The 13,696-nt window shown below is 38.5% G+C and overlaps 1 protein-coding gene across 1 annotated transcript in view; it reads left to right on the top strand.

The window, feature by feature from the left end:
• Positions 1–12,231, top strand: part of LOC108701879 (germ cell-specific gene 1-like protein) — a 41,826-nt gene extending 29,595 nt beyond the window's left edge. The window contains exons 4-5 of the mRNA XM_018236892.2: positions 736–847; positions 11,848–12,231. Of these exons, the coding sequence (XP_018092381.1) occupies positions 736–847; positions 11,848–12,160 (425 nt within the window). The 3' untranslated portion in view covers positions 12,161–12,231. The remainder of the gene's footprint in view (positions 1–735; positions 848–11,847) is intronic.
• Positions 12,232–13,696: the final 1,465 nt, after the last annotated feature.

Below are 13,696 nucleotides of genomic sequence, written 5' to 3'. Positions count from 1 at the left end.
GTCTATTTTTTAGATGAGGTGTAGGTGTGTTCTAATGGTCCCTGCCAGAAGCACAGTAGGAGGGGGACAGCCAATCACAGCCCTGCAGTCACACAAGCACAGACAGGCTTCAGTTCCCTATAAGGTCAGCCTAGCTATCCTTCCATGCAGTGTGGAGGGTCCTGATTCTTACTGCGCTGATTATTGACTCCTGCCTGTTCTACGACTACTTAGCTCTAACCCCCTCCCTCCTGTCACATGTTCTGTGACAAAAGTTATCCAAAAGGTGAACCATCCCTTTAAGGCACTAGAAGCAAGAATAACTAAAGTGCTTTGCTTTAATAATGCATTTTAGCATCTAAATATGCAGAGTCAGCCGGGCACCCTAGGCAACCCAGTTGGTCAGCTCGACCCCCTTCACTCGTCACGTATGAGTGGTCGAGGAGCATGCAAGCCAAATGGCAGATGAGTCCAGTCCAGGGGTAGGGAGAAGAGGAACCTGTCCAGCACCCCCCAATTGTTGCGCCCTCGACAGCTGCCTCTTCTGCCTACTACATAATTTCCGTCCCTGTAAATATGTCTGTATATGCCCTACCTGTTGCTAAACTGACATTTGCTGGTATAGATGACTTGGAGTTGACATACAACAACACCACAGACTTGATCGTATATAAAATTTCCGATATCTTCATTATTTTTTCAGAAACGAAAGAATCCTAACAGTTATTTAATGAAATGTTTATCTGTTCTTCTAAGGTCTTCTGGGAATGGTGGCTCACATGATGTATACCCAAGTGCTCCAAGTAACTGTAAGTTTGGGGCCAGAAGACTGGAGACCACATTCCTGGGATTATGGATGGTCTTTCTGGTAAGTAGCAGCAACAAAGTGTAATACAAACAAGATTAAACAACATATTTCCATTTCCTGCAGTGACTTAAAACCCTACACAGAACCATTTGTATATGAGCATTCATCTAAGCAAAATATAAAAATGTGTTTAATGGAAAACTATACAATAAATATGAACATGGCTAAAAATGCCATATTTTACTAAACTTATTACACCAGCCTAAAGTATCAGCTTCTCAATAGCAGCAATGATTCAGGACTTTAAACTTGTCACAGGGGGTCACCATCTTGGAAAGTGTCTTTGACACTCACATGCTCAGTGGGCTCTGAGCAGCTGTTGAGAAGTCAAGCTTAGGGGTTGTCCTGTAATATAAGCTGATGCTACAAGGCTGATTATTAAATTCTGATGCAAATTGCACTGGTTTCTGTGCTGCCATGTAGTAATTATCTGTATTATTTACTAATCAGCCTTATATTGTGACATTTCTATTCTATGGGTACTGTATATTGTGAGTGGGTCCCTAAGCTCAGTAAGTGACAGCAGCACAGAGCATGTGCAGTGAATCAGCAGAAAAGAAGATGAGGAGCTACTGGGGCATCTTTGGAGACACAGATCTTTACTGCTAAAGGGCTGTGGTTGCCTTGGGCTGGTATAGAAGCCCAAAACATAATGTACAACATTTCTAGCTACTTCTTTAGTTACGCTTTAGTTCTCCTTTAAGTGAAATTGTTTAGCTATTGCTCCTCTAAGTTTGCAGTTGTAGATGTCTCTAGACTCCAATTATTTTCTTGGCTTGCTGGCCACATGATTCATTTTCACCGTGCTTAGCTCTCCTATTGTGTAACAATCCCTTTCAAAGAAGTCAGAAGGTGTGCAGCACAGCAGCCAAGGAACCATAGTAAGCTGACAAGAGCCGTGATTTGCCCTCTCTAATGGTTTATTAACTCCTGAGTGTCAGGGATCATACAATCATTTGCTGGATATACAAGGGTTCATAAATCAGGCCCTAAATTTTCTTATAGCCTGCAAAGGTTGATACTGCAACACTATGCTAGGATAGGCTTCCATATGGGCAAGATAGCATGAAGGTAGCCCTGTAATTCAATAAGGCTTCTTGGTATGCACAAGTGTTTATACCTAAAATAAGCAAGCAGGGTGGCAAACATTTATACATTTTTATTTAAGGATTTGGTAAGCATAACAAAGCAAATGCAGGTGCCACTGGCTTTATGGAGAGGTTATAGATAATTAGTTATAACTATTAGAAGAGTGAGCAACCCTTTGGTTTGGGGCGATCCTGACCCCCCCCCCTGCCGCCTGAGTCAGCAGCAGTTGCTGCCGCACCACCCCCCATGCGCTTACCTTTTTGTGCCAAAGGTGGTCCGGGGGGTCCATGAGGGCGGCTGAGAGTGCCAGGATGCTAGCACAGAGACTCTAACTGTGCTCTCTGCTCTAGAAGAGCTGAATTACCTTACATTTTTTCCCGCCCCTGGTACCTAGTGGGGCTCAACTCACCTCATTGGCAAAAGGCCCCTGCCTTTGAATAAAAGGTCAATTTATTTTATACTACTGTGTTTTTCAGTTCTCACTGTCCGCTATGTCAATTGTGTTCTCCGCGCTACCCAGATCCCCCTCCGACAATATAAAAGTAAACATGGAGGACAGCGGAGGGCAGCATAGCGAGCGCCGTCTCAGGCTTAAAAATATGTGTACATAGTGAGATTTTTTGTCTCTATATTCGTTTCTTGCTAAACACACACAGGGCTGTCATGGATAAACACACTAGTTAATCTAGTGCAGCTATAATGCCCGCAGCAGTTTTCTGTGTTTACTGACCAGTCTCCCATTAAAATTGTTATATTAACATTTAATGACTGGCACCTTGCCAAATCAATGAAGAAATGTGAGCAAAGCCTGCCAGATTCATACAAAAAAAAAATCACACTCTCCACGGGAGCCGGAGTTCCATTTTCCATATAATGATTCTACTGTATATTTGTTTGGGGAAGCTTAACCTTCATGGCGTGACATTTCCTAGTTTTAGCTTGAATTTCAAAAACCCAAATGAAAGACATAAAGTGAAACATTTGTACAAGCAAATATTAAATCAGTGAACATACAAAATAAAGTTTATATATATATATATATATATATTCCACCATAATGTCGGCACTCACGAAAACGATCTTAGTATGCCTGGGTGCAGAGACAATAATTCTGTCCACAACGCTCCAAAGGAATCCGCACTCACAGGTCTTAGAACAGTTAAAAATATTTATTAGAACAGATGACTGACGTTTCGGCCTCTCCTTTGAGAAAGGCCTCGGAGAGGCCGAAACGTCAGTCATCTGTTCTAATAAATATTTTTAACTGTTCTAAGACCTGTGAGTGCGGATTCCTTTGGAGCGTTATATATATATATATACTCAATATAAACCTTTTTAATACAAAATACTGTCATTTATTACACATACACATATTTTGACGCAAATAATATTTGGAAATTCAAATGTAGCAGAGATAATATAACATGGTTAATTAAACTGGCAAGTACAAAATCAAAAGGAATTGGGCATCATATCATGTGAAAGACAGAGCTGGAATACTAAATCTGTAAGAAATGCAACAAAAGAGAAAGTAAAAATAGTAATTAATCTAAATTATAGAAGAAAACATTTCAAACACCCAAATAGTCTGAGAGGTAAATAAATGTAATACAAATATAGTAGTAGTATTTGGTAGTAATCTACTGGACTTGCAGTGGGCATACACTGAGAGATCTGCTCGTTTGACGATCTCTCAAACAAGTGCCAGACTGGACTGAAGCAGGACCAGGCAGGAGAGCTGGAGGCATGCCCTTATCTAATCCCGTTTAGACTATTGCAATCTCCTCCTAACATGTCTTCCTGACTCTCATCTTTCTCCCCTCCAATCAATCTTAAACTCTGCTACCAGGATCCTTCTGCTCTCTCCTAAAAGGGAACCTGCTCAACTCCAACTAAAATCCTTTGCATGGCTGCCTGTTAAGCAAAGGATAGCATATAAAACCCTTCTACTAACATTCAAACCCCTTCACTCCTCTGCTCCTTACTACATTTCTTCTCTTGTCTCACTATACGCTCCTGGTCGTCTTCTTCGCTCTTCTTAGAGCCACCTTCTCTTCACACCATCCACATCCACTGCCACCTATCGTCTTAAACCCTTCTATCTTGCTGCTCCTTACCTCTGGAATCACATCCCTGAATTCCTCCATAAGCAATACTCTCTTAATCTCTTCAAGAAAAAAACGAAGAGCCTACCTTTTGGAGCACTAGAACATTAGCCTAGTCCTGTCCCTACTGACTATACCTTACCTTGTGCACTTTTTTATCTCCAATTTGTACCTGTATGTTAGCTTCCCATCCACTTAGACTGTAAGCTCTACAGGGCAGGGAGCTCCTTCCCACTATGTCTCTTACCACATAGCACTGAAGCTCTTGTCCTATGATTCTGTATATATTTATTATGTGATTTGTCTCCTCATGTATACTTTTATATATATTGTACTTTTATGCACTGTACAGGAGTTGTGGCTCCTTAACAGCACTTTACAAATAAAGTTATACATACATACATGTGCCCCAAAATGGCTGCTCCTACTGGGAGCTCCCTCCCGGTGCGGGTGACCCAAGGCTGGTGGGAGGCAATTTTTTTTTAAAAAAAACGAGTAACCCCCATCCAGAGTACGGGCTCTATTAGCCCCCATCATTGGAGATAATATTTTTGCCCAACAGGTGCAAATAACATAATGTAACTGCTTTAACCTATCCCTAAGGACTCCTGTGTATTTAGTGTTTCTCAATTCATCCTTTAATTCTGAAGAACGATGCAAGGTGTACAGTATATTGTTCCTATGGTGAATAGATGTATCCAATAACTTATAGTACATAGAAAACTGAAGGTCTTTCAAGCTACAGTTTTCAATATTTGTAAAATCAGTCAAAAAATGTAACAGATATCCAATGCAGCAATGCAAACTTATAGCTATGATTTAAAGGGACATAATTATGTAACATATGAAACTATCTAGTGAAATCTGGATATTCCCCTTAAACAACTCCAGATAGTGATTTCTAAATACAATGAAAAGTGCTATATTTCCAAAAAGCACCATCGCGTTGTAGAATGTTACATAGACCCACATAACTGGCGAAACACAATCTCTCCCTTTTATTACTCATTACAAGCGGGCAATAACCTTAAAGGAAAACTATACCCCCAAAATGAATACTTAAGCAATAGATAGTTTACATCATATTAAGTGGCATATTAAAGAATCTTACCAAACTGGTCTATATATTTAAGTAAATCTTGCCATTTTACATCTCTTGCCTTGAGCCACCATTTTGTGATGGTCTGTGTGCTGTCTCAGAGATCACTTGACCAGAAATACTACAACTTTAACTGTAACAGGAAGAAGTGTTGAAGCAAAAGACAGAACTCTGTCTGTTAATTGGCTCATGTGACCTAACAAGTATGGTTTGTTGGAACGTGTGTGTGCACAGTGAATCGTAGATCCCAGGGGGCGGCCCTTATTTTTTAAAATGGCAATTTTCTATTTATGATTACCCAATGGCACATACTACTAGAAAAGTATATTATTATGAAAATGGTTTATTTACATGAAGCAGGGTTTTACATATGAGCTGTTTTATGCGATATCTTTTTATAGAGACCTACATTGTTTGGGGGGTATAGTTTTCCTTTAACCACTGCAAATTCCTTTCAAAAGCAGTTTACATGTGGGCAATTACAGAAACAAAAATAAAAAAGGGGTTGGGGTGGATTCTAAGGTAAAATGAAAGTAAAGTATGATTTAAGTGCAACTGATCGGGATAAATTTACTATAGACATAGAAAAAGAAATGGGATTGATAAATATTGCTCTAAATTTAATGGGAATACGTAATTATAGGGAAGAATGTAAATGAGTACTGTATATTCTTAGAGACTAAAATCACCAGAATGCAACAAGACATACCTAAGGATGTACCAAAAAGGTTATTCCACACTACTAGAAGAGACACAAGCAGCTCAAAATTGTGGAAACACCAAAATAGCATTCAAAGCCTCAATGATCTCTAGAAGTGCCTGCTGAGAAAACACTAGAGAAAAAACATCACATAGTGCCAGAAACCCCTGAAGCAGCATGGCAGTAGGGTAATCACATAACAAGGAATTGCAGTGCAGAAACAGCAATCCAATCTACAAAACACACATCATTTGTAGGCTTTATAGGCGCTTAGAAAAATGTATGTTTAATATATATATATATATATATATATATATATACTGTATATATATATATATATATATATATATATATATATATATATATATATATATATATATATAAAACTGCTGGAAGCCGGCACATCTCATCAATGTGGAAAAATGTGCCTGGGTGCAATCTGCGAATATTTAAGTAATAGTCCAAAAGAAAGCATGCACTCACAGGTCTTATGCAGGAAAAAATGGTGTTTTATTCAGCAAAGATCTGCTAACGTTTCGGCTAGCAAACTTTTTGAAAAAGGCTCGAGTGCTAGCTGAAACATTAGCAGTATCTTTGCTGAATAAAACACCTAAAACACCACCTGTGGGTGCACGCTTTCTTTGTGCCGGCTTCCAGCAGTTTATATATATATATATATATATATATATATATATATATATATATATATATATATATATATATATATATATATATATATATATATATATATATATTGAATATTTTGATATTTTGGTCTACGGATGCAAATTAGCAGAAATAAATCAGCTCCCTAATCTCTTATACAGGTATGGGACATGTTATCCAGAATGCTCAGAACCTGGGATTTTCCAGATAATGGATCATGCTTCATACCTTAAGTCTACTAGAAAATAATGTAAACTTTATTTGGCAGATTTATCAAAAGTCAAATATCGAACTGACGTGATTTTTTTTTTTCTCAAATGGGCGGTTATTTAAGAAAAAAATTGAATGTCTAATATTCGATCGAATAATCCCGACCCAAAAAATCGAATTCGAATCAAATTGGAATCGTAAAAAAACCTAGTTTTCCTCCAAAAAAAACCCTTGAATGTCAGGAAGGCAATAATCATATTCAAATGTTCAACAAACTTCTGCTATTGACTTGCAAATGAACTCGGCAGGTTTTAGGTGGTGAATATTCTTATTAGAACTGTTTCCATGGTCGATAAATCTCAACATTCCTCCTGTAATATTATCCTATGCCTCCCCCTATTGTGTGAATAATATGCAAATATGGAAGCAGTCTTGGCACATACAAACACATAGCTTATTGATGTTATGCAGAATCCCAAAATGAGAATAACATCCAAAGGTTCTTTTTATCCTTTCCTCCACAAGCCACAAAGCAACCAATATAAAACACAGGTATTCTGTGATTAAGTGACTACTATTGTTTCAAATACATGTAGACTAACTTCAACTCAATTTAAAAAAAAAATTGAAAATAAGGATGAAGGGTAAAAGGATGAAACTGGACATTGGTTATCTACTTACTGATTCATTTCTCAACTTCTGTAAAAGTACATCTGGCAAAGAATTTTAGGACACAATTTTATAACATATAAGCACAATAAAATAAATCAGTTTTAGCATTTAAAGAAACATATTATGTAAAAAAACAAGATTGTGCCAGTGTCTTAAAAAAATGGCGTTTCTGGTTGATTTGGTTAACGTTTCTGCAAAAACTTTGCTAATCATGCCCATCTGTTCCACTTCATGCTGTCTCCTTTCTCAGGCTGTGCAGGTATGCTGGCAGCAATCAGTACACTGCACTGTAGCATAGGAACAAATCAGCAGCTAAGCTGACCGGATAGGGAACTGAAGCCTGTCTTTGCTTGGGTGACTGCAGAGCTTTGATTGACTAACCACCTCCTACTGTGCTTCTTGCAGGGACTTTTAAGACACGCCCACTCTTCATTTGGAACAAGGACAGTAGCAATGTGTGGGCCGGGCTGGTTTAGGCCGATGTCGCACCTCCGGTTGCGGGTGGAGAGCTTGTCCGGGTTGAGCTTTTCTTCCTGCTTTCCCCGCCCGCCACCTTGCATGCCGGTCTGCCAGCTTCTGACTTCCGGCTACCTTTTTTTATAGACGCCCATCTTATTACCCCGCCCCTTTTGTGACATCATCAGCGGGCAGGTCAACACAGGTCTATAAAAGGAACCCAGAAGTTGCAGGGGGGGCGCGGGTGGAGGGAGGGCAGGTTAGGGTCGGGTGTGGGTAAAACCTGACCCGTAGATCACTAATGGACAGGGACTGTAGCAGATCCATAGGCCTTTTATTTGGAGACAAAATTAATTTTAGCCCCAAGCAAAACCAGTACCATATATTATTCATTATTGCCTACAATATTATGATTGGTTTTTAGCTGTGCTGTATGTCTCCTTTAACCAGTGAAATAAGCAGGGGTTAAATATCATTTTTGGCTCTAAAGAACTATATAATGAAAACCTATTATAAAATAGGACATTTGCTGTCAAGAAAGAGTTTATTTGTAGGTGGTCTTGGGACAGATACAACTTGTAAATGTAAAAAAAGAATTCTCTTTATGATGTTACTGGTCTATTAAACAAAAAATAAAATCAGCAGAAGGTTCCAGTCAGGGTTGGACCTCTCCCCCAATCTGCCAGTACTGAAAAATACGTGGTGCGAAGTGACGGGGGAGGTTGGACGTCAGGAGGGGGTCTCTGGTGGCTGCAGGAGGGGCCTTGGTGTCACAGCCCGGTCGGCCCCCAGTGTGCCAGTCCAACACTGGTTCCAGTAGAAAACTAACACTGCCAAAAAGCAGCAGCTATATAGAGGCCGGTTTGTGAAGCTCTGGTTGTGCAACACAGTGTGACAGCAGTACAAGTAATCATATGGCTGCTCCAACAGAAAACACAAGCTACAAATGTCATCTAGCTGTGTACATTCTTCCAAGAAAATTAAAATTACACATTCAGAATAAAATATGCATAGTGAGTATTTGTCCAACAGGAATATGATTTATAGAAAATATATTGTCATAATCAGAAAATATAGTTAACATTTGAACTGCAGCACTACAGCTTAGTTCTGGCTTTTCTGTTTGAAGCCATAAAGAAAATATTCTTATTTAATGCACTGAAAGTTAAATTAGGTTTTTGAAGAAACCAATTTTCACTAATCCTCTTGATACTGCATAAAGGCTCAGTCATTTCTTAAAAACATGCTTCTTCTTATGAGGCTATTTTTAATAGAATTCAAGTGAGAGCAGATTGATAAATGGTTTAATTACCAAGGGACCCTAACCATTCATGCTTAGTAAAACCAGAGGCCTGGTTTACTTTTATAACCAATGATAATTTCAGGAACTAGGCAAAAGAAAAAATCCAGATTATGAAGTTTCCAGTAGGATAATTTAGAGTAAAAGCACTTATATTTTTGTGTCGACCATGGCCATATCAATTGCATTGTAAATGGTTAATTACTATACAAATGAGGCTTATTGTCCTTGGACTTGAGATGCAGTGCCTTGTCCACAATCCAGTAAATCAAACAATTTCACAGGTTTTAGATCAGTGATCCCCAACCAGTGGCTCATAATCAACATGTTGCTCACCAACCCCTTGGATGTTGCTCCCAGTGGCCTCAAAGCAGGTGCTTTCGATTTCTGGTTTGGAGACAAGTTTTGGTTGTATAAAAATCAGATGTACTGCCAAACAGTCTCCTGTAGGCTGCCAGTCCTCATAGGGACTACCAAATAGCCAATCACAGTCTTTATTTTCACCAACCAGGAACATTTTCCATGCTTGCTTTGCTCCCCAACTCTTTCTGTATCTGAATACTGCTCATGAGTAAAAAAGGTTGGAGACCAACAGTTTAGGGTATAGGGTAACCTAGCATGACTTTTTTTTCCAAAGCTTTTTCTAAAGGCTAATGATTCTAGAATATTACACCAAATGTAATAATTATTAATAGGTCTTTGTTAATTGTTAATAATGTGGCCATGGGCTGCAATAGCAGGACTATTTTTGATGTTTTGTTTATTTCTCATTGATTTTGATCTTGTTGGACAGTCACTTCATACATTCAATGTCATACAGCCAGAGAAGCCAATATTTTTTAGTATTCCTATTCAATTATAGATGGTATGGAGAACAGTGTCAAGAAACAAGAAGAAGTGGTCACACAAAGTGAAAGCTCAGGGGCTCAGTGCAAAGGTTATTTATTTATAAATTGTGATACATCCCATTCTCTCAGGATCATGCCACATTATTACCTGGCAATAGATGTTTCAACTTGTCAATGTGACCTTTTCAGACTCCATTGCCTTGTGGTTACGCCCTACATAATAATGTTGATTGAAGACCAAATTTCAATTTGAGTTCTTAATCATGTTTTTATTCGCAAATAAAAACAAAGGGTAATGGGGGGATCAGTGTAATTCTTATAGAGTCACATGGTCCCCATTCTCCACCCTTCTTAGGAGGGCAGAGAATGGGGACCACTATAGGATGCATAGTATGCATTTATTCTTAATTTATTATCACCTGTAACCAATAAATGTTTTTGTGTGTTTCTACACTTGGTTTGTAGTCCATTAATGCATATTCAGGGCCTTAGCAGTGAATTACACACAGTAGATGGCTTTTTTTCTACCATAAAAAATTGTGTATAATTATAGAGCATTTCCTTATTGAGTACTGGTTTTGGTTACATGAGGTGGTCCTCTTTATTTCTTCCTGATTAGTAGATTGGATACAACAATAAGGGGCAGATTTATCAGAGGTCGAAGTTCGAAGTTAAAAAAACTTTGAACTTCGAATTCAAAAAGACCAACCGAATGGTGGTCGAAGTTTTTTGGGGTCGAAGTGGCGCTACTTTGATTCGAAGTTTTTTAACTTCGACCATCAATCTCTCAAACTCACCCAATTGCCTCCATACAGGTTCTAGGAGGTCCCCGATAGGCTTAAAGAGCACTTTGGCAGCTTTTAGGTGGCGAATGGTCGAAGTTTTAAAAAAAACAGTACATAATAAATTTCAAGGTTTTTTTCAACTTCGAATCGAAGTTGCACTATTTGATGGTCGAAGTACCCAAAAGTTACTTCGAAATTCTAAGTTTTTAACTTCGAACCTTCACTTCGACCTTTGATAAATCTGCCCCTAAATCTAGTGTCTTCTTCAGAATATCTGAAATGTTTTTTTTTTTTTCTGTAAATCAAAACAGTAGTGATCTGAGCATAATGTGATAGCTATTAGTTGCCAGTAACAATTTTACCACTCCATGCAGTGTTGCTGCCAATATTACTTTGCCTTCATAGGCATGGGGTCTGTGGGAATAAGTATACCAGCACCATACATTTAGGCTACTATGCAATATTTCCTTTTAAAGGGGTTGTTCAGACATTTAGTTGTTTTCAGATTATTCACCACTTTTTCCAATGTGTGACTGTTTTCTAATATTGAAGTGTAAAGTGTTATTTCTCACCTTCTAAAGCAGCTCTGATAGGGTGGGTCGCCGACCCTCAAAATGTTCTAAATTGATACATTTAGTTGATACATTTCTTATCTTTGTTCCTGCTGAGCACAATTCCTGAGTTTTATTACAGGCAGCTGTTAGAATTGATACAATAGTTGCTAATATTCCACAGATGCTGCTGAGAAATGTATCAACTAAATGTTGCAAACACCAGAGACAGGAACATTCAACTTTAAACTTAGATAACTGTAAAAAATAAATAATGGAAAGCAATTGAAAAAAGCTCTTTATTTCTGGGGAACAATCTGAAAACAGTTGAACTGAAAAAAGTGTTTGGAAGGTGAACAACCCCTTCTCTGAAGATGCCCCAGTAGCTCCCCATCTGGTTGTGCAAACACAGTGACACCTGTGTATGCCTATACATTAATGTTAGAAAATATACAGATAGATGTATGTCCATTTCTGTATTTCAATAAGCATATGTATATATTTTTTTTTTCCTTTTAGCCTTGCCTGGTGCGCCTTCACCTGCTGCATGGCAGCCTCTGTTATTACTTTGAACTCCTATACCAAGACAGTTATTGAGTTTGGAAACAAGCACAAGATTTTTGAACAAGTTTTACATGAAGAACAAATGTTCATAGATCAAAATGCACTTAAGAACAACAAAGAGCATCCGATCAAGAAGGAGCCACCGATCCACAGTGTTTCTAGATCACTGGAATTAGCTGAAGACAATGGCAGACATGTGAGAAAGTCAATATTGACATCAGCTGCAATAGACCTTGGAGAAATTCCAGAGGCGCTTGGAGAAGAATAGTGCTGAATATATGTATCATTACATGGCATGATGTCATTTCCAGTTATAAACACACGTTTATTGTGCATGGAGACGTATATTATGCAGAGTTTTATTTCATAACAACAAAGCACATTGAATCACTAAATATAAATATTTTAAGTAAACCCTGCACTGCTAGACCAAACGTTACTCAGTTGTTGCTGGACTACAAATCCCAGAATAATATCACATACATTGAAGGTTGAAGCATGCTGGGAATTGTAGTCCAGTAACATCAGGGTTGTATTCTTATAGCAATATTGCACCACAGAAAAAACTTTCATCATATATAGTTAGCATAGATACCCTCACTGATAGAAACTCACCAAGGTAGAGTGGTGGCCCAGATGCTCCAGCCCCAGGCTCTCAGCTCAAGAAAGGGGATATATTTGTATATATAGGCAAAAATAAAGGATGTAAGGCACATCGGAAACCACACCAGTTCAGACAAAAAGTAAAAATAAATTTCAGGAGATTAGTCGCCCAGCAACATATTGCTTTTTCTTCAGGCGACTAATCTCCCCGAACTTCCTTCCTGCCGGCTAGAATGTAAATCGATGGCGGGATGGCACTCGGATCGATTTGTCTTTCCGAAGTCGCCTGAAGTTTCCTCGTGAGGCAACTTCGGAAAACAAAGTGGCTAATCTACCAAAATAGCAGCTTGTGTCTCTGCCCTCACGCGTTTTGTGTCCATCAGACACTTAATCATAGGCTCAAAAAAACAAAACACTTTCCCCCAACTCTCCACAGCCAGCATCTGCATTAAAATGGCAAAAATCTTCCAATGAGAATCCAAGACGATCTGTGTAACTCTGGCTCCATTTTCTTTGTTCTTACAACTGGAGCTGGAAGCTTTAAGCACAGTTTCCCAGTAATAAACACGTCTGTATTTTATCCCCATGTTTGAGTCCAATGTAATATAAGACAAAATTACATAACAATCTCTATATGCAAAATAACAGAAAGATGTCTGACATAGTGATGGGAATCATCATTCCCATTGGTCAATTCTTTGGCATTTATAATGAAGTTTTTGATCACTAGAATTTGCATTGGTGACTTTTCTTGCATGTATAATTATGTTTTTCAGCAACTTCTATAGAAAAAAAAGTTGCCACTGTAAGAAGACACGACAAAGTGAAATCCAGGGAAGAGAGTGTAATGTCAATGAATCCTGGAAGTCTGGCAGTAAATCAGAGGGATTATAGAAAACATGCATTGGTATTAGACACAAACTATGTCTTTTCTATAACAGGAGCTTGAGCTCTCCTTGTAAATACATATAGGGTACATGAAAAAAAACATAAAAACTAGTCACAGATTAGTGAAGTCAATAGCATCAAACTGGAGTTCCTAATATCTACAGTGAACAAGTGACAAACGGGGACCTTTAACATTAGTTGCTTGTTTAAAGGGGACTTGAGCAAGCCAATGGTTGGAAAGAAGATATGTGGTGGAGGGGAATTACGAGTGATCTGCAGCAGCATCTGAACTTGGCCTGGCATTGCGTGAAAC

Source organism: Xenopus laevis, chromosome 9_10L, assembly GCF_017654675.1.
Source record: "Xenopus laevis strain J_2021 chromosome 9_10L, Xenopus_laevis_v10.1, whole genome shotgun sequence".
In the NCBI taxonomy this organism is placed as follows: Eukaryota; Metazoa; Chordata; class Amphibia; order Anura; family Pipidae; genus Xenopus; species Xenopus laevis.
The sequence above is the reverse complement of the archived record's forward strand: the minus strand, read 5'-3'. Positions and strand labels throughout refer to the sequence as shown.